The 25,399-nt window shown below is 40.2% G+C and overlaps 2 protein-coding genes across 3 annotated transcripts in view; one reads left to right on the top strand and one right to left on the bottom strand.

The window, feature by feature from the left end:
- LOC144004884 (uncharacterized) overlaps positions 1–25,399 on the top strand; it is a 64,235-nt gene that overhangs the window by 34,506 nt on the left and 4,330 nt on the right. For both annotated transcript variants that reach the window (XR_013279453.1, XM_077502554.1), the window contains exons 3-5: positions 3,149–3,307; positions 9,388–9,512; positions 18,690–18,810. Coding sequence is in view for 1 of the 2 variants with exons in the window: in XM_077502554.1 (XP_077358680.1) it covers positions 3,149–3,307; positions 9,388–9,430 (202 nt within the window). In the remaining variant the exon portion in view is untranslated. The remainder of the gene's footprint in view (positions 1–3,148; positions 3,308–9,387; positions 9,513–18,689; positions 18,811–25,399) is intronic.
- On the bottom strand, positions 20,207–25,389 carry mmp21 (matrix metallopeptidase 21). The gene is made up of 7 exons (XM_077502535.1): positions 25,078–25,389; positions 24,167–24,998; positions 22,892–23,031; positions 22,688–22,829; positions 22,355–22,612; positions 20,626–20,798; positions 20,207–20,558 (listed from the first exon to the last, which is right to left on the bottom strand). The coding sequence occupies exons 1-7, from the start codon at positions 25,219–25,221 to the stop codon at positions 20,253–20,255; spliced, it is 1,995 nt and encodes a 664-aa protein (XP_077358661.1). The 5' UTR covers positions 25,222–25,389; the 3' UTR covers positions 20,207–20,252.

Raw genomic sequence — 25,399 nt, 5'->3', positions numbered from 1 at the left:
ACTGATTGTGCATTCGACAGGATGTTAGTGGATGCGCGTGCACGTTAGTGGGCGCGCGTGCGTGTTCGTGGATGCGCGTACACGCGCGCCACTTATATTTTTGTGCAGAAAAAGGTATTGCGAGCTATTGACTTATGTTTCGTGTTGGGATATGCTGTTTGTTTGTCTGCATGGACGTGGGAAGCACGTTCCCTAGTGGGAGGGGTCGAATGGCAATGCTCTTTGCCGTTGTTATGTCCCCAAAATGAGCCACTGTTAGAGGTGGGCGTCGTTGCAATACAGCGGTTTTCCTCAGTGTGTGAAGGCTGTTATTTAATTTTTTTTTTCTCTTTCTTCACTTCAGAACTTCAGAATTAATAGCGTGCATATTCCACACGCATGCACAGTTCGATCATCCATTTTGAACAGCCGAGCATTGACATTTGCTCTGCCAAGGCTGCAGGGGGCAGGCGTGCCATTGTGGCCAAACGTGCGTGCAACGTGGAGGTGACGTATTTCCCTTCGTGCATTCTTCAAAACATGGCAAGGAGCATGGATCGGTGAAAACAATAAGCAGAAGGGATAAGACAAAACAAAAAAAACGTTTTTTTTTTGCAACTTATGAAGTGTAACATGTAACGGTTGTCGAGATGAATTCCTCGTCGGTTATCTTATCTGGCCGTTGCATTTCTACGTGTGAAAGTGCTAAGCTTCGATTTTTATTCGGCTAGTTTGTATTCACAACAACGTGCTAACGTGCTAAGAGGCTAACGTGCACGAGACATGAGCTTCCTGGATCTAAGGAAAAGAACGGCGATCGGAGACACAAAAAGCTGCAAATGCAAGTTGGCAAGTAAGTACTTCTACAAAATAAACATAAACGAACATATGAGCACGTCCTGGAATGCCGCGGGGGCCGTGTAGCTTCCCAACGGTATGTAGCTCGTCGCTGTGTTGACTTCCGTTCGCCGGATACAATTGGATACAGGCGGTGTAAATTTATCCGAAAAACACGCACGATTTCCGGGTAAAGTAAACGGACGGATCGGTGTAATGGAGCTTTTTCTTTCCGTTATTTGTCCGGAACCGTACGTCCTACGGGGAAAATGACACATATCTGACACATATCTGGAACCGTGAGCACAAGAGATACGTGGCTCGTTGAAGTGCGACGCCGGATATGGGGGTGTAAATCGGGCCTTCCTGTACCCGAAAATCAAACACAATTTGCGGCTAAAGTCACGGAGGGTCCCGGTGCCGCTCCGGAGCCCCACAAAAAGTACTTTTTTCCCCAAAGTTTTCTATCAAAGCTACCGTGTTGCCTGATGCTCTAACTATGTCATATGAAAGATTCAAATTTATTTCTTTATTATACATATATACAACACAGTTAATTTTCTTCATAATCTATTATTTGGCTTCTGTTGTCCTATGGTGGGGGGAAATAATAATAATAAATAAATATACTATATTTATGCATAGTTTTGATGCCAATGAACATTTTGGGTGGTTGAAAGAAAAAAAAATGTTAAAAAATGACTTAGTTATCACACCTCAAAGTAGAATTACTTATTTGGCTAAAATGTACTCTTCGAGGGTGTTCTGAGTTAAATTGCCATTGTCAAAAAATTTGGCATGCATTGAAAAAATTGTTGTTATAACTTATTGCCTTATTCGAAGCTCTAATTATGTCATATGAAGTATTAATTTTTTATTTATTTTTTATACATGTATACAGCACAGTTCGTTTTCTTCATAGTCCATTCTTTGGGCTTGTATTGTCCTAAGAGGGGGGAATACATAAAAAAAAAAAAAAAACTTCATATGTATGGATAGTTCTGATGCCAATGAACATTTTGAGTGGTTGAAATAAAAAAAAATGTTAAAAATTGACTTAGTTATCACACCTCAAAGTAGAATTACTTATTTGGCTAAAATGTACTCTTCGAGGGTGTTCTGAGTTAAATTGCCATTGTCAAAAAATTTGGCATGCATTGAAAAAAATTGTTGTTATAACTTATTGCCTTATTCGAAGCTCTAATTATGTCATATGAAGTATTAATTTTTTATTTATTTTTTATACATGTATACAGCACAGTTCGTTTTCTTCATAGTCCATTCTTTGGGCTTGTATTGTCCTAAGAGGGGGGAATACATAAAAAAAAAAAAAAACTTCATATGTATGGATAGTTCTGATGCCAATGAACATTTTGAGTGGTTGAAATAAAAAAAAATGTTAAAAATTGACTTAGTTATCACACCTCAAAGTAGAATTACTTATTTGGCTAAAATGTACTCTTAGAGGGTGTTCTGAGTTAAATTGCCATTGTCAAAAAATTTGGCATGCATTGAAAAAATTGTTGTTATAACTTATTGCCTTATTCGAAGCTCTAATTATGTCATATGAAGTATTAATTTTTTATTTATTTTTTATACATGTATACAGCACAGTTCGTTTTCTTCATAGTCCATTCTTTGGGCTTGTATTGTCCTAAGAGGGGGGAATACATCAAAAAAAAAAAAAAACTTCATATGTATGGATAGTTCTGATGCCAATGAACATTTTGAGTGGTTGAAATAAAAAAAAATGTTAAAAATTGACTTAGTTATCACACCTCAAAGTAGAATTACTTATTTGGCTAAAATGTACTCTTAGAGGGTGTCACTGATTCCAAGGCACAAGGGTTAAAAATGTATTGTACATAAAAATTAAACAATTTAAAGTTTAAATGCAAATATTTTGCACTGAAAAGTGAAATACAACGGAACTGCGCTTAGTGATTTATTGGCATACCACTAGAGGGAGCCTATTTGCCATAATTGGAGCATCACTAAGTCTCTATAAAATATGCATGTTTTACCAGCTCTCCCTTAAAAAAAAGTTTAAGCACTATTTTAAAAAATTGTTTGACATATAAAGATATATTTTTTATTTTATTTTTTTACCTGGCACCCTCTGAATGTTCTTGCTGACCGATAAAAATTTTTTTTTAGTATGTTAAATTATTTTTTTAGTTTTGATAACAGTAGCTTTAGTTTCTATAGAAAGACAAAATGTTTATTTGATTTTAGAAAAACTTTTTTTGCAAATTCAATGATTTTTACAAGTTTTTTTTTTTTTTTTTTTTCCCATTTTCAGTTTAGTTTTTTGCTTTTATTGTCTGTACAGAAAGCACTCTGGCACAGTTGAAGGGGTCACCATGTTGTGTGAAGTTTTCCTGGAGCGGTCGCAGGGCTGCCGGGCGGTAGCCAACAGACATCCGAAGTGGGTCGGAGTATGGCGAGAGCAGGCGCGGCGTCCTGCTGGGACACACAGTCTGGTGTGGAGGTAATGGACAGAAGGGGGAGACAAACCAAAAAAAAAGAAAAAGGAGGCTTGCCTGTGGCATGCCATAAAATGAACGACTGAAATCGTTTCTGTTCCTCTGAAGCAGGATGCAGTGGCATCTTTTGCTTCAGGGTGCCCCAAATTCCGAGTTTTTGCAGTTGCGAGGCATCGCTCAGTTGATTTTTGCTTCTTGTTGCGAGTGGTATCAAACTTCCACCACTAGTTCATGTGGTTAGCTTGCAGTGAAAGTACAGATTTTGTGCTCAGTATTTGGCCAAATTCTTTTTACAACCCATGATGCCACTTTGCTGAAACGTATACACACCAAATCCTAAAAAAAATATCATTAGCTTGGCATTGTCCCAGATCTGTTTAAGCTCCGATGCCAGCTCTGAAGGCACGATATTGCCAGGTCGACTTTGTCCAACCAATCGGTGTTGGGTTTTATACTAGAGCTGACAAAATTAATCGATTAATCGATTACCAAATTAATCAACAACTATTTTAACTCATTGATGCAGCCATTTCCACTGAAACAACCCCCTTCGCTCTCGGCTGTTTTACTGGATTTGGAATGATTTTGCAAGGCCCACTATTGCTATAAAAACATGTAACCGACCAAAAGAAAGATTAATCTCTTATTTCATTAGGACAAAAAAATAGTATATTTCTCTCTGTTTCTGTTTTGCAGCAATTAGCATTAGAATATAGCTAAGTTTCATCATTATTCACAAATCTGCTTAGAATTGTTGGGAAATAGCTTGTTTTTATCATGTCCCTGGTTGATCTCTTAGACTCTGCTGCCACCTGCTGGCCGTTTTTGTAATAACTAGCAATGCTTCAACTGTTCTCTTCAATTAAGAGGCTGCATCAAAGCCTTCAAAGCCCTGTATGCTCTAGCATAAAAAAAATAAATAAAATAAAAGCGATCTTTGGGACACTGGTAGTATTTCAAATAGGACGTATTTATAAGTTTTTGGGAGCAAATGAGTTAATGATGGAGTAATCGCTTGGAGCCATTTTTTTATTTTAAATTGTCCAAATCCTCTGATTTCAGATTATCAACAGTAAAAGAAGACTGATTATCTTCTGTGTATAACCAAAATAAGATGATTATAAACATCTGTTTTTGCTTTCAAAAACAATGACCGAACCGCTAACATAGTACATCAATCCCCCTTCTTCTTTTTTTTTTAAATCACTATATGAATACGAAGTACAAAATAAACACCAATCACTGGTTAATAAACAATACTCTGGGGAAAAAAATGTTTTTGTAATACACTTTAATAAAAAAATAAAATAAAATGAATCAGATCAGCCGACGACAGCATGAGTTTATACACAACCGGGCAAAGTGGCATACTGCTGCAACTGTCCCAGTATTCTGCATTATTTTCATGTATACAAGCTTCAGTTTTCAATAAGGATAAAAAAAAAAAAACACAACGAAATATTTGAGCCACTTGCTCCATCACTGCGTTAAAAACAAACTAAAAGGAGGACGGTTTGAAAAATGGACGCCAGCCCTTCAGCCCGTGTGTGGAAAAATCATTACGGCGTACGAGTATACGCCAAGCCCGGGCTTGCTCACTTGTTATTGCGCCATTAATAACTTTTTTTTTTTTTTTTTTTTGCGCTGCCAAGCAGACATCATCAGGCTCGCTCGAGGGAGGTAGGAGTCACTGAATTAAAACCATCAGTGTTACTTTTTCACCATTTTCTTCTCGTTTGTCTTCCCTCCCCGTCACAATTATTTTGCGTTTGTTGAACTCTTGAAACGGCGGGACGGTGGCGTGGAATGTAACACACGACGCTCACTTCGAACAATTTTTGACTATCTTTGATGTTCACTGCGCCATTTATCCAGAACTCATAGCTCTATTCTATGTCGGTGTCGTTTATCCAATACGCAGCGAAGCAAGATACTGCCACAACTTTCGTTTCATTTCTCTCCATTCCACACGAAGGGGAATTGACAGTGACACAAGACTGCTGCACTGTCAGACTTCCTCACATTGTAGCCGAGATTCTGCTGACACACGATGATATCCTCAGGAAAAAAAAAAAAACTGCGACTCAAGTGTTTTACACAGCACAGACAGACGGTAAAGCGGCAAGAGGGACGGGATGGGACGGGGTGGGATGTCGCGGAAGCTCTTATTGTGCATTCCAGCCACATTCCCTGACTTTTTAATCCCTGATGCGGTGGGTAAAGGACTCACCGGAATGCAATGAAGCATTTGGAAGAAGAAGTGCAGTGCAATGAAAAAAAAAAAATCTATGCATACATAATCAAATTACTGTTAAAAATGTAGAATGGCGGGATAATACCTTAACATTACCTCAACTCGATGCCGACAACTTGGCAATGCATTGGTCTTTTTTTATTCAGATGAAGTTTTTGTTTTTTTTTGTTTTTGTTTTTTTGCCACTTCATTCAAGTGATGACTAGGGCTGGGTCTAATCAGTGTTCCTTTTCATAGTCCAATATTGATTCATAAAACAATGAATTGATACTTTTCATAGCTCCCCCCCCGATTGATACTTAATCGGTTGAAAAGAAAATTCAGATTCCACAGATATTTGCGCTTTATTTCTTTATACACAATGCCTACTTCAATACTGGAAAATGATTTATGTCTTGCATCGCTTCAATGTCACTACGCAAAAGCCAACGAGGGGCGAATCCCCCGACTTCTTCACGACGTTCGGTCGCTGTGGAAACCGTGCCGACGAAGGAAGTAAGCTGACGTATGAAGGAATGCGAAGGGCGGCTTTCGTGTCAAGACGGGCGAGGTGGCACAAAGTGTTAATCTGTGAAATTGGATGAATTTAAATTGGCTGGCAAATGGGATTAAATTGTATTGGCTGCACTTGGAAAAGGGGCTGAAAGGAATGGATATGCGTGTTACACTATTAAAAGACTGTTCAATATACAGTACATTTCAACCAGTGGGAGGTTCAAGTGTCAGCTGGAGAGAGAGAGGCTGCGTGGGACGCCAGATGTACACAATGTAAACATCGAGCATGACCTTTGTCTTGAGTTTCTATCCCGCCCACACATAGGTAGCGTCGAGTCGGCTTAGCTACGGGAATAAAAGGAAAGCAGGCGATAACCAGCAAAATGTCGTAAACTGGAAACTCACGGATCAGCAAGGTGACGATTTAAACACGAAAATGGGCAAAATTGCACCGCCTTGGATATACGGTAATTGGATAATCATCCATAAACTTGCGTAGTATGGGTGTAAAGAAAGCCGATTTCAATTGGTAAATTGATTTTGATTTAGCCAAACTGAATTGAATCAATACTTTTTAACTCTTCTCTCCCAGCTGCTTTACTGGATTTTGACTGATTTTGCAAGGCCCACAGAATATTGTTTTCTTGCTATAAAAACATTGAATCTACCAAAACAAAGATTAGCGTCTCTTCTTTCATCAGGAAAAGAAAGCATATTTATCTGTTTCCTTTTTGCATCAATTAGCATTAGAATATAGCTAAGCTCCATCATTATTCACATTCCTGTTAAAAACACTGGCAAAAAGAGCTTGTTGCAACATGGCCCTGGCTGATCTCTTATACTCTGCTGCCATCTGCTGGCCATTATTTGTAAAAACTACCATTGCTTTCAGCCAGAACCTGCATCAAAGCCTTCTGTTTGCTCTTGCGTTAACCCCCCCCCCCCCCCCCCCCCCCAAAAAAAAAAAAAAACATTAAAAACGTATAAATACGTTTTGTGGGGTGAAGGACAGTATTTAAAAAATGTAATTACACGTTTTTGGGTTTGAATGCGTTATGTACTGTCCTTGAATCGTTTCCCATGTATTAGAATATATATCTAATCTTTTTTTTTATTTTTTATGAGAGCTGCACACCACGGCTATATTGATTTTTTTTTCCATCAACTTGAAAACATATCAAATCGTGTTTTTTTTGTTTTTTGGGTTTTTTTCTTTGTTAGAGATGCACACCCCAAGTTTCCATGTATAACAATTGCAGAAAAGTTTAGTTTGTACAATCCCCAAAAACAAGCTGTCAACTCATTAGCAGAATAGCATCGATCATATTAGTGCGGCGGTACAAATGTCTTCAAGGCGAAACAACATGTTGGGATTACTGTACAAGAAGATTATAATTTTTTGTGGTTGAACAGTCCCTTTAATCAATCCAGAGGATAATAACGCTGCGCCTCAACATTTTTTGCATGTAATCATTCCACTTCCAGGCGCTGCAATAATTCCACGGCGTAAACAAGCGGCAAATCCGACACCCTGCGTGCTTTATCCCCCCCCTTTTTTTTTTTTTTTTTTTGCGACAGCTCGACTCGTAATGAGCTGAAGTAATTAACCGGTGCCACCCGGGGGTAAAAGGTGCTCGTGGTACACGCTAAGCCAGTCCGAGTGGGGCGAATAATGAAATGGCATAGAGTCCCTCATGGCTGCCAATTGAAAAGCTGCAAGGAGCCACATATTTTTGAGGTAAATAGTGCCAAAATATGAATACTTACAGAATAAATGAAGAGCACTTGACATCTTCGCATTTATTTACCCAACACAATAGCCAACTCTGCATTTGAAATATGACTAAATGATGTACATTCTTTAGTAATACACAACTTGAATATGAATTGGTTGAACATGCTTTTTTTTTTTTTTTTTTAATTAAAAAAAATCTGCATAATAAACATTTTTGGACCCCTTTAGTGTATAATATGCAACATACTGTACTAAAAATGTTCAGATCTTGTATTGGACGTGGCAGGTTAGTGCATATAAATCTGCAGCAGAAATATGGATTAATTAATATGGATGGAGTTCTGCTTTGTCTTAACAATATTGGACAAAAAAACAAATATTATTTAATAATACATGACCATCTCTATGTGGCCTGTGATTGTCTGGCAACCGGTTAAGGATGTACCCCGCCTATTGCCCAGAGCCAGTTGAGATAGGCTCCAGCACCCCCCGCGACCCTTGTGAGGAGAAAACGGTTCAGAAAATGGATGGATGGATGGATGGAACACATGACCTGAATCTGATTCAGCATTCTGTTTGGCGTGCATGTTTTCATCTGCACATTCTATTTAGAGTATTTAGACTCATCCATGTAGTTAATAATTGAGTTTAGTTTATTGAATGACAGTGTACAGTACCATTAAAAAGATGGCTGCACCAGATTTAGCACAATGCTAGTTTCCATCTGTAGTCTTTATAAAATATTACATAACAGCTAAAAATTACATACAACCAACATATGAAGTACCAGATATGTAGTACAACATTATTAAATTACAAACCTTATAAAAGGGCAGAATTATACAAAACAATTTAAAAATCTATAACAAGCATAAAATACATAAGTCGTAGAGGTGGTAGTCGTAGTATGTATATATATATATATATATATATATATATATATATATTTTACATTAATTGTGCTTTTATACATAAAAAAAAAAAATACAAATAGACTGAGAAGATTTTGAGACTGACACCTTGAGTTGAAATACATCGTTCTTTTTGTTTTGTTGTATATTTAGGTTTGGAACAAATGTCCATTCCTCTTAATTTGTACTCACTTTCCCTTTTTATAAATTTGGTTGGTAAATTGACTGACAAATACATACAATACTGATATTATTATTATTATTATATACAATATTTTCAGGCGGTTAAACTCCATCAATTCATTACATTTTTAAAGTTTTTAGTTGTATAAATAATAGATTAGTGTGGTCTCTGTATCCACAACCGCAAATGACATGAATAGCACGTTCCTCTAAAAGAAAGATGGGTTCAGTGTCTGTTTTGGATGCACACCCCCCACACTTCATTGCAATAGGTCAGGAATGGAACAAATACAAGATGTCACCAAAATACAAAATAATATTATCATAAATTGTGGCAGGTGCATGTGTACAATTCTCCATTTGAAATAGGGGGGAAAAAAAGCTTGTATTCTTCAATAATACGCTGCCTGAACCTGGTTTGGCCTTCGGTTTGACGTGTATGTTTTTATCAGCATTATTCATGTGAGTCAAAGTGCTAATGTTATTGTGTTTTTGCTCCCTCGGCAGTCTTAAGGATGAACCATTCCCTCCCGCCCCCCCGGCGCTGTAAATTAATGGCAACAAGGGTGCGGCATTAGGATGCAAATGAAAAGACCTTCAAACAACGTTCACATTTGGAGCCAAAATGGCGGGTAAGTTTTGCTCGGCCGCCTTTTACGAGCCTCTCATCAGCATTTTTTTTTTCTCCTCTTCCCCTCCCCATGTGTCGGCACGTTGATAAAAGACATTAGGCTCGTTTACACGTGTTCTCCGCTGAGCAAATATTGACTCATATTGGAGTAATTGTTTTTTTTTTTTTCTTCATTTCGCGCGGAAATGTGCAAACCTCCTCTCACTCTCTCGCTACGCTGGAGAGATTTTCTCCAAACGACGGCATCTGCTAACTTCTCCGTTTTAATTTCCCTCCCTGGCGTTAACAGAGTGTTTCTGGCGCACGCAGATGGACGTCGGCGTCAAACTGTGAACGAGACGCGGCGGATTTTATGGCATTGGAGGCGATTAAGCTAAATAAATAAATAAATAAAGGAGGGCTCATTAGAAGACGAGATTGTCTCATTTGAAAGGTAATAAATAAAAAAAGGGTCATCACATCATAGAGTCAAGTAGCTCTTAGCAAGCTGGGAACCATATTTGGTTACTTTAGTCCCTAAAAATGGCTGCATTGCTATCAGACAATATACATGTGTGATAATACAATCTAGCGATATCTAGAATGACGGACAGTGCAGACCTCCCCCAATGCAAAAGAAAAGATTCACTTATTGAATACATATTATTTTTATTTACCATTTGTTTCTAGGCATACTTTAAGAAGCATGTGATGATACAGTCAAACAAAATCTAAAATGCAATAGAGACATCTCCCTTGGCATCATCTAAAAAATACAAATAAAAGGAGGTTTTGGTCATTTTGCGAGAAGAGTAAACAATGCAAGCTCTTAAACCCCACTGGTGATGCTGGAGCATCGCTATGGCACCCGGCATTTCCTGGTCATATCTTTAATGAAAAGGTAATGAGAGAAACATAACAGTCCCAACTTCATTACAGCGGTAAAAGATTGAGCAATAAAAAAAAAAAAGTCAATTAGCGTGTCCGTCATGTGCCGCGGCTTCATTCAGGAATGGGAATGGAAGGTTTCCCCTGCCTGCTCATTAAAGACAAATATGGTCATTTAAAAAAAAAAAATACAATTCTCGCCTTGCACTGTTCCCAACGTAAGCCTCATTTGAGCCTCACAATATTACAGGTAGGTACACCTGCCTTTACGACTCCAACATTGTCATCTTGTATGTTTTAATTGGCCATATGCGATTGGCCAATGTCACAGAGCGTAATCACAAATCCGGCGGCCAGGTATCAGTGGTCACATGCCTCTTCCATGGATGATTAGGTATGGACCCTTGTTTTGATGTTCAATAGATGGACTTGGATTTTCTGAGAGGAAGCATCTGTAAAATCCGCAAGTAATCGACGCCCAACCCAAAAAGGGCTTACAGTTGTAATATAAAACAACCACTTTGCTTAATGAGGCCGTTTAGCTAACAAACATCATACAAATGGCTAATGAATAGCATCTGTATCGCGGCGTCATAACCCTATAAGCTATGGATATTTTAACACAAGCAGCGGACCAGCACATATACACAGATAATATCCAAATACTCACATACATATATTCTTTATCTTCTGTGAAGAACCACTATTCTTCAAGAGTTTTAACTGCCTCCATGTATAGCTGTATATCTGTACTAACTCCCAGCCATTTTGACTGAAGCAACCCCGTTTGCTTCCAGCTGTTTTACTGAATTTTGACTGATATTGCAAGGCTCACAGAATATTGTTCTATTGCTATTTAAAAAAAAAAAAAAAAAAAAAAAAAAAAAAAAACCTGGAACCTACCAAAAGAAAGATTAGCATCTCTTCTTTCATCAGGAAAAAAAGTGTATTTGTCCATGTTTCCGTTGTGCAGCAATTAGTAATCAGAATATAGCCAAGTTTCATCATTATTCACAACAACGCTGGCAAAAAGAGCTTGTTGCAACATGGCCCTGGCTGATCTCTTATACTCTACTGCCACCTGCTGGGTGTTTTTTGTAGTAATTATCATTGCTTTAAGTGACCTCTTCAAGTCAGAAGCTGCATCAAAGCCTTCAGTATGCTTTAGATAAAAAAAAAGTTTTTGGGAGTGCAGGACAAAGTATTAAAAACGTATTTATATGTTTTTGGGATTGAATGAGTTAAACTGCCACCAGGTCGCCAAGATGTACCAAGTGTATTCAGTTGAAGTAAAAAAAATGTGTCCAAAACTCTTTTATTCTTTACACTGTATTTAGTTAAGTCATTACCATATGTTTTTGTTTTTGTGTCCCCCCCCCCTTTCAAAGTGTAGGTGTGCCTTTTAACAATCACTGACTTCTAATCCCTGCTCCACATTGCAGGCTGGTCCAAATGAAAACAAGTCTGTAATTACGCGTCTTCCCCAGGGAGCCGCCATCAAAACGCTGGAATGAGGAATCCCAATCACGCCGATGTAATTAAGCATTGTGCAGCCTCATGCATTATGTAGCATTTAGCCGCTCGCTAAGTAGCTAATAAACACGACGTATTACCCCCCCACCCACCATTGCCACCACAGCGGATGCAGCTGCTAATTGTCCTCGGCGTCTCCCGCCCCGGCGCACGGTGAACTTTAACCTCTGGCACAGACAAGGGGGCTTTGACGTTGTCAATTTGAGTGGCAGCTGTGAGTCTGGGGGTGGGGTGGGGGACACGCATGGTTGCTTGCGTGAGAGGGACTGTCAACATCACAACCCAGTGATTTTGTCTATTTTTTTTATTTACTTTTGTTTTTGTTTTTTTAATGGATTTTAGCAGTGTACAGTGGTACTTTTGATTTACAAGTTTAATTTGTTCTGTGACCATGGCCGTAACTCAAATCACACATATCTTAAGTTTTATAAAACACCAACATTTTTTGGGACATGATTTTAATATGATAAAGAGCATTGTACTATATATAAAAACATTTAAAAAAAAAAATAACTTAATGAAATAGAATGTAAAGAAATTAACAGATTTTTTTTAATTAATTTTTTTGGTGGCCAATTTTTATTTATTTTTTATTTTTTACTTCACTTCACGTAGATTAGGGCGTGACTGCTGAAATTTGGCAGAATAAAATTTTAATTCCCAATTAAAAATATATAATGAATCAAATATAATTACACTCACAATAAAGAGATAAATTACAGGCAGAACATTTGACTGTTTTACATTACGTTGTCATTTAGTACTTTTTTTTTCTTTTTTTTTTTTCTTTTTTTTTTAATAATTGGAAAAAATTGACCCATTTTTCAGTTAATATTCAACTTTTTTTGGGGGGGGCTAAATGGTGTTATTTTGTAATACTGGGTTTAAAAATAATTAAAAACAAATAATTAAAAAAATTAAGAGCTAATATCGGTCGTGCCCTAAACTTTCATCACAAACAAAATATTGACATAGCAAGAAGTCAAATTCCCATTGTACAAACTTAGTACAATGCCCTCGCATATGAGAAAGGAGAGCCAAAGTCAGCAATTGTAAATTATGCAGGTGTACCTCATCAATTGTCCGGTGAGCGTGTATAAAACTATAACGTCAAGTGTATTAGGATATGCTTTGCCTTATTGTTTTCCCCCCACCAGGCTTAGCCCACCCTTGGTGTCCCGCCACCCTCCCCCTGGCAAACGGGCATATGGCGCTCCAAAATTTCCGTGAAAAAATTCCTTCCACGCTTTGGCTGGGTTCCCTCCCTCCCTCCTTGCAAATGGAAAGTGTCATGTCACACATTTGCATGGCGTGATGTGTGATGAAATGCTGCTGCAATGGGAACTTTTTATTTGTTTTATTCAACCAGGCTGTCCTAGCACGCACCCTTAGTTTTCCCAAATCAGGAATGTCAGCCGAGGAGTATTCCGCATGTCGTTGTCAGCCGTGGGTTTATTTCCGCCCCTGCACTCACTTGTTTCAAAGTGAAATATGCATGCTTTTCACCTTGAAGGACATTCAAGGTGGAATGACTTCAGAATATTTGTAACCGACGCTATGATGATGATAGTCGACAACAATTAATCGATTACATCATCCTTTTTTTTTTTTTTACGGAAGAGGATTAGGGTCAGTGAAGACGGGGGGGGGGGGAAAGGGTTGGCAGGATTCTCACTTTATTCTCAGAATTCTGACTTTGACCTCAGAATGCTGAGATTACATTTTTATCTCAGAATTCAGATTTTATTACCTGAATTGTGACTTTTAAGTGAGAATTCTCTCTTTAATCTCAGAATTCTGAAATTCAGAATTCTGATTTTCATTTTCAATTCTGACTTTATTGTCTCAGAATTGTGACTTTTAAGTGACAATTCTCTTTAATCTCAGAATTCTCACTCTAATCTCATAAATCTGAGAATAAAGTCAGAATTGTGACTTTAAAGTCAAAATGCTTAGATTAAAGTCAGAATCCTGCCAACCTTTTATTTTTATTTTTTTTTCCCCCCCTCTTCACTGTCCCTAATCCTTTTCCATACTTTTTAGATGGACATTCATACCACCTGTTTTTTTTTATATATATATATTTGGAGAAAACCATTTCCACATGCTTGCATGAGGCACTGTTGCTGCTTTGCACCAACCTGTTGATTTCAGTGGGATCGCCAGGTTAATGCCCAACATGCGATTGGCGATTAATCGACTTCAAGCTATAATCACTGTGCAGTTGATGCAAGCACATCCGTCTCCCAGTTCTGAGGACTCTGGTTCAAGTCCGGGCTCCGGCCTTCCTGGGTGGAGTTTGCATGTTCTCCCCGTGCCCGCGTGGGTCTTCTCCGGGTACTCCGGTCTCCTCCCACATTCCAAAGACATGCATGGCAGGTTAATTTGGAATTCTCCCTAGGTGTGCTTGTGAGTGTGGGTGGTTGTTAGTCTCTCAGTCCAAGGTGTACCCCGCCTACTGCCCAAAGCCTGCTGAGATAGGCTCCAGCGACCCTTGTGAGGTATAAGAGGTCAAGAAAATGGATGGATGGATGAACAGTTGATGCATTGATTAGTTGGTTCTGAAGAACGTGGCTGAGCGCATCATTCACACCCTGTTAAACTCTCTCCTTAAACCAATTCCAGAAAAGCAGGCAGGAATCTTACTTGGGATTTGCACTCTGGCTCCCTCCCATGTAGGTCACGCCTTATTGTTAAAAGAGAGCGCTTGAAAGTTCTAACCTCCTTTTTCATTTTGTTGTTTGTTTGATCTAAAGATTTATTTATTTTTTTTGGAGTGTTGATAGGGGGAGCGGAACAGCCGGCTGACGGCGCGCTGCGAAATCGGGAGCGACGTCGCCACCTCGCCGGGCAGGCGCTCGTGCCAGGCGTCGGTTTTGTGCGGGAGATTAATGTTGCGTCAGTCACATTCTTTGTGCAAAAAAAAACAAAAAAACGGCTAGCCCGGAATCTGGCGACATTGCAAACCGACAGCGGAGGGAAAAAAATAGGAGTGCGGCATTTGGGGACGGAATGCGAAATTGACTTGACGTGCGTGGCATCCCACCGTTTTCCGCCAGTCAACGCTTGCTTGCCGTCGGTGGCGTCATTAAAGCCGCTCGTGGGCGGGACGTAGCGCTCGGGTATGCAGCTATACACGTCGTATAAAGCAGGTTTTAAAAAAAAAAAAAAAATGTTTTTCTTTTTTTTGTTCCCTGCCCGACAAGGCTTTGCTCAGGGGCATGACACATTTCTGAGGGGCTTTTGGATCTCCTGGCCTGGTAATTCCTTTAATTATTCATCGTTTGGCTGGCAGATGAAGTGAGGCCATGAATAACGAAAAATCTTGGGGCCATATAAACACTACTTGCATGAATCCCCTTGGATTGGAGTGTCCTTGGTTGGTCAGTGGCGGATGGATGGGTTGTATAGATACCGGGTGGCAATCTCTGATTAAGCGTTAAAATATGCTCTTTTGCTACATTACTGAAATCTAAGTTAAGCTAATGTTAGCTAGCAGGCTACCAGATCCACCAACACCAGCATCTCCTGAATCTCAAACAGAATTTGTTTCTACCACTAGTCGCTGAATCAGTGGAGGCTGGTGTTTGTGGATCTCACTCTGCTTCATCTATCTTTCCTTCCTTCCTTCCTTCCTTCCTTCCTTCCTTGAGTCTTTCTTCTCGTCTCCCTAATTAGTTGGAATTGAGATGTTTTTAGGGTTGGTGAAAGATTCTGGTTTTGTAACTGTGGGTGGTAGGTGGTGTCTGGTTGGTGCTGGATTTCACTTTGTTTCAGCTTTCTTTCCTTTAATCCTTCCTCTGGTCTCCTGACAACTTCACGACCAGTTAAGGTGAAGGGTCTGGGATTTATAACAGGTTTCTGGTGAATAAAAAAAAAAAAAAAAGTACAAACTTACACGAACACACACGCACGCTAGCAGACTAGCCATTATGCTTTGCTACATTTTATACAAACGTGATGAAGTCTTTGCGGTGTTTTTCAGAGTCTGTTGCTTATTAGTGACTACTACAGAACTCCACCAGGCGGTCTTGTGATCTCGGTACAACTATTTACAACCTTAGTTCCCAAAGGTAATCCTCCAAAATTATTTTGGGGTAAATCTAGTAACCCCAAAGCTTTTCATTCCCGAGCCACCTAAATACTCTTGTAAATAAATGTTCCTCCAAAGGATATCAAGTCAAGTTTATTTATATAGCCCTTAACTAATTTGCTCCCAAAAACGTATAAATACGTTTTATGTTTGTTTTTTTAAATGTTTTAAGTGTCCCAAAGACAATTTTTTATTTATTTATTTATTTATTTATTTATTTATTTATTTATTTATTTGTTATGCTTGAGCATACAGAAGGCTTTGATGCAGCCTCTCAACTGCAGTGAGCGGGTTAACAAATTGTAGTAATTACAAAAAACGGCCAGCAGGTGGCAGCAGAGTATAAGCGATCAACCATGGTCATGTTGAAAACAAGCTGTTTCCCCACAATTTTATACAGATTTATGAATAATGATGAAACTTAGCTATATTCAAATGCTAATAGCTGCAAAACGGAAGCAAATATACTTCTTTTTTTTTCCTGATGAAAGAAGAGACTTTAATGTTTCTTTTGGTAGGTTCCATGTTTTTATAGCAATAGAACACAATATTCTGCGGGCCTTGCAAAATCAGTCAAAAACAAGTAAAACAGCCAGGAGTGAATGAGGTTGCTTCTGTGAAAATGGCTGCAAGTGAATGAGTTAATCACAAGAGTCTCAACGAGACAGTTGACAAATATTAATATCTCCTGATCAGACCACAAGAGAGCAAGGAAAACCTCCAAAAACAATAATACATTTGATGATTTATTTTGTTCCTTTTCTCATTTACTTTGTACATGAATAATACAACGTCTCCTTTTGACTGAAGTGGAGATGAAGCTACCTCACTTTGCCTTTCATGTGCACGCTAGCAACGCAAGCGGTGCACCTGTATGCGAGCATACAAACGAATGTGCGCTACACGGGCGTCCGTTTCTCCCCCGCCACCACCATGGCACACTCTGCTCGTGCAGATAAACAAACCCGAGACAAATTAGTCTTTGTTGAAGCTGCCGCGTGAAAATGAAGCTCATGTGAGTGCGGGTCCGGTCGGTAATGATGGCTGCTGTCTGTCTTGAGAGCGCAATGACCACAACAATGCACAAAAGAGAAAGTACACCCTGACTGACAATTGTCCTTCAATGTATTCACAGAGGAACTGCACACAGTTCTTATTATTGGGTTTTAGGGGAGCGTTCACAAAACATTCTTTGTTGGAAAACTGATGACGTAATGGTTCCTGTTTTTGAAGCCTTCATCCGAACCCTAACCCCAAGTTTAGCCTGAACCCTAACTTCAGCCCGAACCTTTAAATGTAATTGTGATGCCGCTATCGTTGCACCAAAACCACAATGTTGACATGCATTGAGGAGCTTCATTAAAGGGATACTTCACATCACAAGGGCTCAGGTAACCAATCACAGCTCACCTGTTTTCCAGGTTTGGTCATGTGACATTCACAAGCTAAGCTGTGATTGGTTACCTGAGCCCTTGTGATGTCATTTTCAGTCGACAGCAAGTTGCAAAATGGTTTTTAAAGGTACTAATTGTACATGAAAAATAATTAAAATATCAAATTTATTATTGGCAAAATATTAATGTATGACTGCCAAAAATGGCTAAATAAGTAAAATATCCCTTTAAGTTAAAAAAGAAATCACCCTGACAAATAAACTGACATCAATGGATGAAATTGATGAATCGCCCGGCCTCTGTTACACATTAAAGATGATAATACTTTTTTAACAGTTGACTGGAATGTGAAATGGAAAGGAAGGCTGAGAAGGCTTCACTCACTCTTGTGCTTCCTTTTATTCCCAATCTCCAAAAGAAACAAAACGTGTGAGCGCGTGTGATCCGCTTCCCGCACTTGTTACAGCATAACATATAAAGGCTGATCTCGCACTATGTCCCACTTGGAATCTCTGTCAGCTTCTGCAAAATGATCAGCATAGTGAAGCTATCGCTAACTTGTCACTTTTCCAGGAAAGACCAAAACAGACACTGCACTCATTGTTCCCAAGTGTTAACTGTTTGATTTTGAGGGGGAAAAAATGTGTCAGTGTTTCTGGCGATAACTTGCCATACTATGGATCGAGGTGTCCCTCTGCTGGAAGTTTTTATTGTGCAACAGTTGACCTTTTCAGAAAGTTTGTAACCGACAGGCGACAGGTCACTTCCGGATGGCAGAAAAGGGGATTGACCCACTACCACTTTGGGTAGATAGATATGCAACGTTTTTTTTTTTTTTATTTATTTAATCAATTTAATAAAAAAATCAAAACGATTCAAAATGAATCCAGTGGAGTCTGTGGATGATGAAGATAAAATGAGTGCATGCTATTGTACAGAGTAGCGGCTGAAGGGACAGATTGGGAACCTATATTGCAGAGTTTTTTTTTGTTTGTTTTTGGTTTTTTTTGCATTTCTCAAGATTGAAAGTCTGGATGTTTTTTTTACTCACCAGATTAGATACATTTGCTGCGATTGGCTGGCGACTAGTTCAGGGTGTACCCCCGCCTACTGCCCGAAGCCAGCTGGGATAGGCTCCAGGACCCCCTGCGACACTTGTGTGGCGTAAATCAATATTGTAATTTTGCTTTTTAAGAAACTATAAGTCTGTATGTTGTGAAGATCACACACGTCATGTTGTATCATCTTCTGACATTTGCCTCATTTTCTTATCATTGATTTCTCCTGGCAGTTACTAGCAGATGCCTCAGCTCAACATTGTGCCTGTGATCTACCTCCCACGGGGGATCTCGAAACCGCCACGCCACCGCCCCAGCGCCTTCAAAACCAGCTGAATTGAAAAGTGTTTCCAGGTAGGTATTGATTACCCAATCAATGTCTTGTTTGTGTTGTGCTGCGCTGGCGTGATGAGCTTGAAATGGAAACGCCACAAAGAAAAAAGCAGCTGCTCCCTTTTTTCAATCCACTTTTTTTATTGAAATTACAAAGAAGACACAATTATGATCGATGGTGTAAAGAAGTCGCCCGTTACAGCGGCAAATTGGTAATTTGATTTTATTTTCATGCCTCAAAAGACTTATTGTAGCCAACAAAATGGTTGTTTTTGTCATCGATGGTCTTTTTATTTTGTCGTTTTCAGCTGTTCTGTGGAATTTTTTTTCGTATTTTATTTTTTTTTAACCTTTATTTAAGGAAGAAGATTAGGGCCAGTGAAGCGAGAGAGGAAAAAAAAAAAAGGTTTTCAGGGTTCTTACTTTATTCTCAGAATTCTGACGTAAAAGTAATCATTCTGACTTTAATCTCAGAATTCTGACTTAATTCTCATAATTCTGACTTAATTCTCATAATTCTGACTTAAAAGTGAGAATTCTGACTTTAATCTCAGAATTAATTTAAAGTGAGAATTCTGACTTTATTCAAAATTCTCACTTTAATCACAGAATTCTGATTAACGTGAGAATTCTCACAATTCTCACTTTAATTTTACAAATCCTAATTGCTGCAAAACGGAAACGGATAGAAATACAGTTTTTCCTGATGAAAGAAGATACTTTAATATTTCTTTTGGTGGGTTCCATGTTTTGATAGCAATAGAACACAATATTTTGTGGGCCTTGCAAAATCAGTCAAAAATCCAGTAACAGCCTGGAGCGAAGGGGATTGCTTCTGTCAAAATGGCTGCCAGTCAGTCAATTAACATAACTCATTTGCGCCCAAAAACATATAAAAATGTTCTATTTTAAATATTGCCATGGTCCCAAAAATGTATTTATACGTTTTTGTGTTGTTGTTTTTTTTTTTTTTTTAATCCTAGAGCATACAGAAGGATTTGATGCAGCCTCTGAACTGAAGAGGTGGCTTCAAACAATAGTAGTTATTGGAATTGGTATCAGCCAGCAAGTGGCAGCAGAGTATAAGAGATCAACCAGGGCCATGTTGCAACAAGCTCTTTTCACCACTGTTCTCACCAGGAGTGTGAAATAATGATGACACTTAGCTATATTCTAATGCTAATTGCCAAAAATGAAAGTGTGAATAATAGTAGCACAAACTAGCATTCTGACTTTAAAGTTAGAATTCTGAGATTAAAGTCAGAATTCTATATTTACTTAACCATGGGAAAAATGTTTGAGAACTAATTCTCATTTACAAACATGGTCTGTAAAATATTGAGACAAACATGAATCGAATCCATTTTTGGAATAAGACTGTAACCGAACAAAATGAGGAAAAAACTAAAGCACCTTGGAATACTTTCCTTTTTTTATCGTTGAACCTAAGTTCAAGTACCTCTTCATCGAGTGAGTGTGAGTGCGGTGGGGTGGACGTTGCAGATGTCGAACCAGTGCTGGTCGACTTCTTTGTGCGGCAGCAGGCCGTTACGTGGCAGGAAGGGGCGTCGGCGCCGGTCGCGGCTGCTCACCACCTGCCAGAAGCGCCGATCCTTGAAGAGGAAGACGGCGTTGTGCGCGTACGAGAAGTAGGCGGCGTCGATGCTGCCGCCCGGGTGGTCGCCGCTCGACACCGGCGGGAACACCTCTCGGATAGGTTTGGGAAAACCCGGCGCCGTGCCGTTGGACTCCACGCTGAAGGCGTACACCTGTCGGAAGACCTGACTTCAGTTGGCAATTACTCGTTTCAAATCTGCCGCAGGATGACATCCTTACAAGAGTGTTTTTGAAGAAGTAAATGCACGAGTCCCTTCGGTCGTAAACGGCCGTGTCGATGGGACCGGAGATCCCCGGGAAACCCTCTGAGATCTTCCTGGGATAGCGGTGGCCCTCTGGGTCCTGTATGAAGACCTTGTCGTTGTCGCTGTCGTACTTCCAGAACTGAGTACCTGTCAGAACAGAGGACGTGCATGACTGAAGTATCATACGTTGGGAATTACAGTGTGGTCAGGATAAATGGCAGTTTGCAGATTGTTCTGTGGAACCCGAACCCGGAGAAGTCTCTTGGGATTGTTTTTTTTTTAACCTTATTTATTGATATTTGGGTGAAACTTTTGTTTTAACCCATGCGATGGCCTCCAGCAGTCGTGCATCTTCCAAAAACTCCTGGATATGTTTCGAGTAGAACAGATCTAGTTATGTACAGTTGGTGTTGAGAATTTGTTATCTCCATTACCTCTCAAGATAACAACCAACTGTGGAGCTCCATAATTAGGCATTACTGCCCTCTGGGGGCAAAAAGAAGTATAAACTGAACATGAGCACAGTTTGACATCATCATTCTTCCATATATGGACAATTGTGTCAAAAATAACCCAACTATGGGTCAGAAATGGACCAATCTGACCCAACTTTGGGTCAGGAAATGGGTCTTTCAATGTAAAATAACTCAAATTTTGGTCAGATCCTTTACTTGGGTAAAAAATTTAGTCATTTTGTATAATACGACCCAGATTGGGTCAAATTGACCCATAAAATTGACCGGTCCATTTTCGATCCTTAATTGGGTTACTTTTGAGTCAAAAGTTCTTCCATACACTCTAAAAACAGTTGGGACTTGACCCAACTATGGGTCAAAAATGGACCGAGTATTGGTCAGATCCTTTACTTGGGTCAAAAATTGGTCACTTTATCGAAAACAACCCAGAAAGTTGGGTCAAATTGACTTTTGACTCAAAAGTAGCCCAGTTACAGGGAGTCCTCGAGTTAAGGCGCACTCGACTTATGGCGTTCTACCCGGTCCGCCATTTTGGCCACGTCCGCCATTTTGTCTTCCTCGCCATATAGCCCGCAGTGTTTTCCGCTCGTCCGCTATTTAGCCGTTAGCTAGTGCTCACGCTTGTGCCAACATCAGCCTCCCCCTTTCTTTTCCATCCACCTCTAAGCAGTAATGGTACAGCATTTTTTATTTTAATGTATTTTAGATTATTTTTTTTTATGCAAATAATTTTGATGTAAATATTGACTTTAATTCGGGTTACATCACTAGCATAGGAATGTAATGCCGACGCAACTCGAGGGCTCCTTGTATGAATAAAAAATGGACGGATTGACTTTATGGGTCACTTTGACCCAACTTTCTGGGTTGTTTTATCCAAAATGACCCAATTTTTTGACCGCAAGTAAAGGCTATGACCAATATTTGAGTTGTTTTACGCTGAAAGACCCATTTCTTGACTCAAATTTGGGTCAAATTGACCCAAGTAGAGGGACCGGTCCATTTGTGACCAATAGTTGGGTCAAAAGTTTTGACTCGTGACCCAACTGTAAAATCAATATGAAGCTACCTGTGCCTTGTCTAGGACCGAATGATGGACTTTGCTTAACACTTGAGGGAGTGCAATAGACTTTTAGAGTCAAATGTGTGGCTGACAGTTTTTTGTTGTTGTTGTTTGTTTATGTAGTCTCTCCAATGGCTGTATTGGATGATAAAGCGGCGCTGTACCTTTGAAGAAGTAAACGGCGTCTCGTTTCCGGGACCAAACGTGCACGTAGGCGTCCACCCCGTCGGCGGGGAGCCCCCGCCAGCCGATCTGCAGCGGCACCGGGTCGCCGTAGCGCGTGCGGTTGTTCCGGTTCTCGTACAGCCAGTACCAGCCCTCCCTCATGAAGTAGGTGTTGAAGCGGACCACCACCTGGCCATAGGGGGTCGTCTCTCGCCGGATCCAGTCGAACACGGTGCTGAAGCGGCCCTTGCAGGCGCCTGCGAGCAAGACCGGAAAACAGGGTTTGATTGGAGAAGGTTTCCGTGCCTGTTGAAAAGCTGGATGCTGCTCACCGTAGAGGTCCTGTATGGCTTTCCGGTCCATCCAGCCCATTTCAAAACCAGCCTCCTGGGGCAGATAGCTGGGCTGCATGATGGATCCGGGTCTGTAGATGTGGGGCAGCCCTAAAACGTGCCCAATCTCGTGAACTGCCACCTTACAAAAAAGATGTCCGGTCAGGATGTAAGCTCGTGATCAAGGGATCTCTCGACACTCACCTTGAGGAGGCTAATTCCACTGCCAGTATTGGGGGCAGTAAAATGTTCGTCGTCGTCAAAGTGGATGTCGCCCAAGAACCAGGCGTGGGCAAACTCTTGACCGCTGCCATCAAACCTCTGATTGCAACCAAGATGTCTTCCTAGATGGCATACAATACAATCATGTGACCTTCCCACCTCTCTGCTCCACCTCAACCAACACAAATTGTAGAGTTGGGTATTGATTAGGGATGTAACGATAATGACAATATCGTGATGTTGCGATATTAAAACTCCCAACAACATCGTCGTCGTCATGTCACAATATTAAAAGCAGCACATCTGTTTAAAAAAAGGCAGGTTCATTTCTATTAGTGCAGTTCTAGCACCCTCTGGTGGCTAATTTTTGTTTGTTTTTTAGTGTAGTTTAATTTTCACAAGGCATGTTTTGGCCTCGCTGTTTAAAATCCATGCTAATCGTCAGATGAAGGGGACTATAATAGGCTTGTGAATCGAGTTAATGTGTGGAGAAACTCAATGTGTGCGTGCATTAGCAAGTGTCTCAATATTAAGTGTTTATTTATGTTATTTATGTTATGTGCAATGCTGTTATGTACACAAGTAAAATATTGTTTTTTTTGTTTTTTTTAGTATGAGCTTTTTTTTTTTAAATATGACTTTTAATATCTCCATCCTCCCCAAAATATCGCGATAATTATCGTATCGTGAGGTTAAATCGTAAAAATATAGCATACATCCCTAGTATTGATTCTAATTTGCTCAATTGGTTCGCTTTTGATTCACAAGAGTTCAGTTCAATTTATTTCTATTGCCCCCCCCCACCCCCCACCCCCGATTCAATTCATTCTAATCTGATACGGATTAATTATGGAACATCATTTCTTCTTAAATGTCAAGGACATGATAAACTCCAATAATATTAAATACCAAAGTAAATTTTGCAGATCAAATGATTTAGCTCATTAATGAAAGTTTCACCTGTTAAAATCGCTTAAGTGTTACGCAAACATTGACATCAACAAGGATGTGATGAAGATATTTTCATAATTCTAATATAATTGTAAATATAAACTTAAAATATTCTGAATTGTCTTAAAGTGCAATAAGTCAGGTCTTTCATAAATGTAAGAAATACTTTTTTCTTAAGAATTTATGGGGAAAAAAATTAGATCTAACTATTGAATTCATGGCTTTATAAATCTGTATTGAGCTCGAAAAATCGATTCAATATTGATTGATTTTTTTTTTTTTTTTAACCCTCGTATTTTGCTGTACCTGTGCCAAATCCCAGCCTGATGTCGATGTCCTCCAGCGGAGAGCGGTTGTCCTCCGCGAACTGGAGCGGCGACACCTCGCTCCACATCCTGAAGGCCAGCCTGAAGATGTAGCGCTGCTCCTCGATGGACAGCTGATTGCTGTAGCCTTCGCCCATCAGCCGCCACTTGAGGACATTCTTGCTGAAGGCCACGTGTCCCGTCTCGCTCACGTCCCTCTTGTGCCGCCTCCGCTCGGACACCAGGGCGGCCAGGTGGCGTTTGCGTCGCGCCACCGCTGGGCTCGGGCCTGTTCGGTTGTCCAGCGAGGTGGTTTTTGGTGTCAAATCATGGCTGGAATCGGTCGTGTTGGTGTCAGTTGCCGTGTTGTTAACATTCAGATCTATTTCAGAGTCATTAGCGCCGTGAGGCAGCGTGTCACTTATTGTGTAGTTGCCATCTGTCTCGTTAAACGTGTCCATCAAACTGGTGTTGTTTTCAACACCAAAGGCCAGACTCTCCTCAAGTTCAGGTTCAGGACTGTCCTCTGCTTCCTGGTCCATTTCCTTGTCGGGGACGCCGCACCTCGGCTTGTTCATGGCCTCCCTGGTGGCGTCGTCCAACGCGCCCGTCACCGGCAGGCCAGACAACCTCTGGAAGTCTTGAAGTGCTGTAGTAAAGGCTTGATTCTCTCCACCCGGAGGAAGGCGATCCCTGGAATGAGGCACCGAGGTGCCCTCCCGGATGCTCGCTTGGAGGTCGTCAAGGAAACCATCGTCGTCGAGAGACTCGTACCTGTCCCGCGTCTCCTCCCACATCACCGGCTTCATGAAGCCGTATCTGGAGAGGAAAAGCTGGACAAGATATGGACTTTTTTTTTTTGTGTCATCTTACGAAAACAATATATTTTTTCTTCATTTAATCCCTATTTACCTCTGCTGTGTATTTGTCGGTGATGGTCTGAGCTTGCTGGGCGTTGAACATCTGCAGATCCGAGTGATCGCGATGGTGGAAAAGTTTCTCGCCCGTGCTCGTCCAGAGAAGCAAAGAAGCGATCAGCTGGATGGAAGTCAGCATCGTGGTGGCCTTTAAGCGTCTGTTGTCTGCTTAAAATAATAGTTTTGACTGTGCGGCTTTATAGGACCACCGGCACAGGTGTGGTCACCCAGATGGGGAGGGCGTTCCACATTGTGTGAAAAGCAAACGCTGCTTCACTTGATGTTAGCTACGAATAGTGAGGATGTGTCGTGTGATG

The sequence above is a fragment of the Festucalex cinctus genome, chromosome 17, assembly GCF_051991245.1.
Source record: "Festucalex cinctus isolate MCC-2025b chromosome 17, RoL_Fcin_1.0, whole genome shotgun sequence".
Lineage (NCBI taxonomy): Eukaryota > Metazoa > Chordata > Actinopteri > Syngnathiformes > Syngnathidae > Festucalex > Festucalex cinctus.
This window is presented reverse-complemented; position numbering and strand designations above follow the sequence as displayed.

Bases quoted from the DNA above. Each gene is read 5' to 3' on its own strand.
- mmp21 (XM_077502535.1), bottom strand. From the start codon at position 25,221: ATGCTGACTTCCATCCAGCTGATCGCTTCTTTGCTTCTCTGGACGAGC. The intron at 24,999-25,077 runs GTAAATAGGGAT...TATCTTGTCCAG, and splicing joins CCGACAAATACACAGCAGAG to CTTTTCCTCTCCAGATACGG. The intron at 20,559-20,625 runs GTAAGGATGTCA...GTCTTCCGACAG, and splicing joins ACTTCTTCAAAAACACTCTT to GTGTACGCCTTCAGCGTGGA.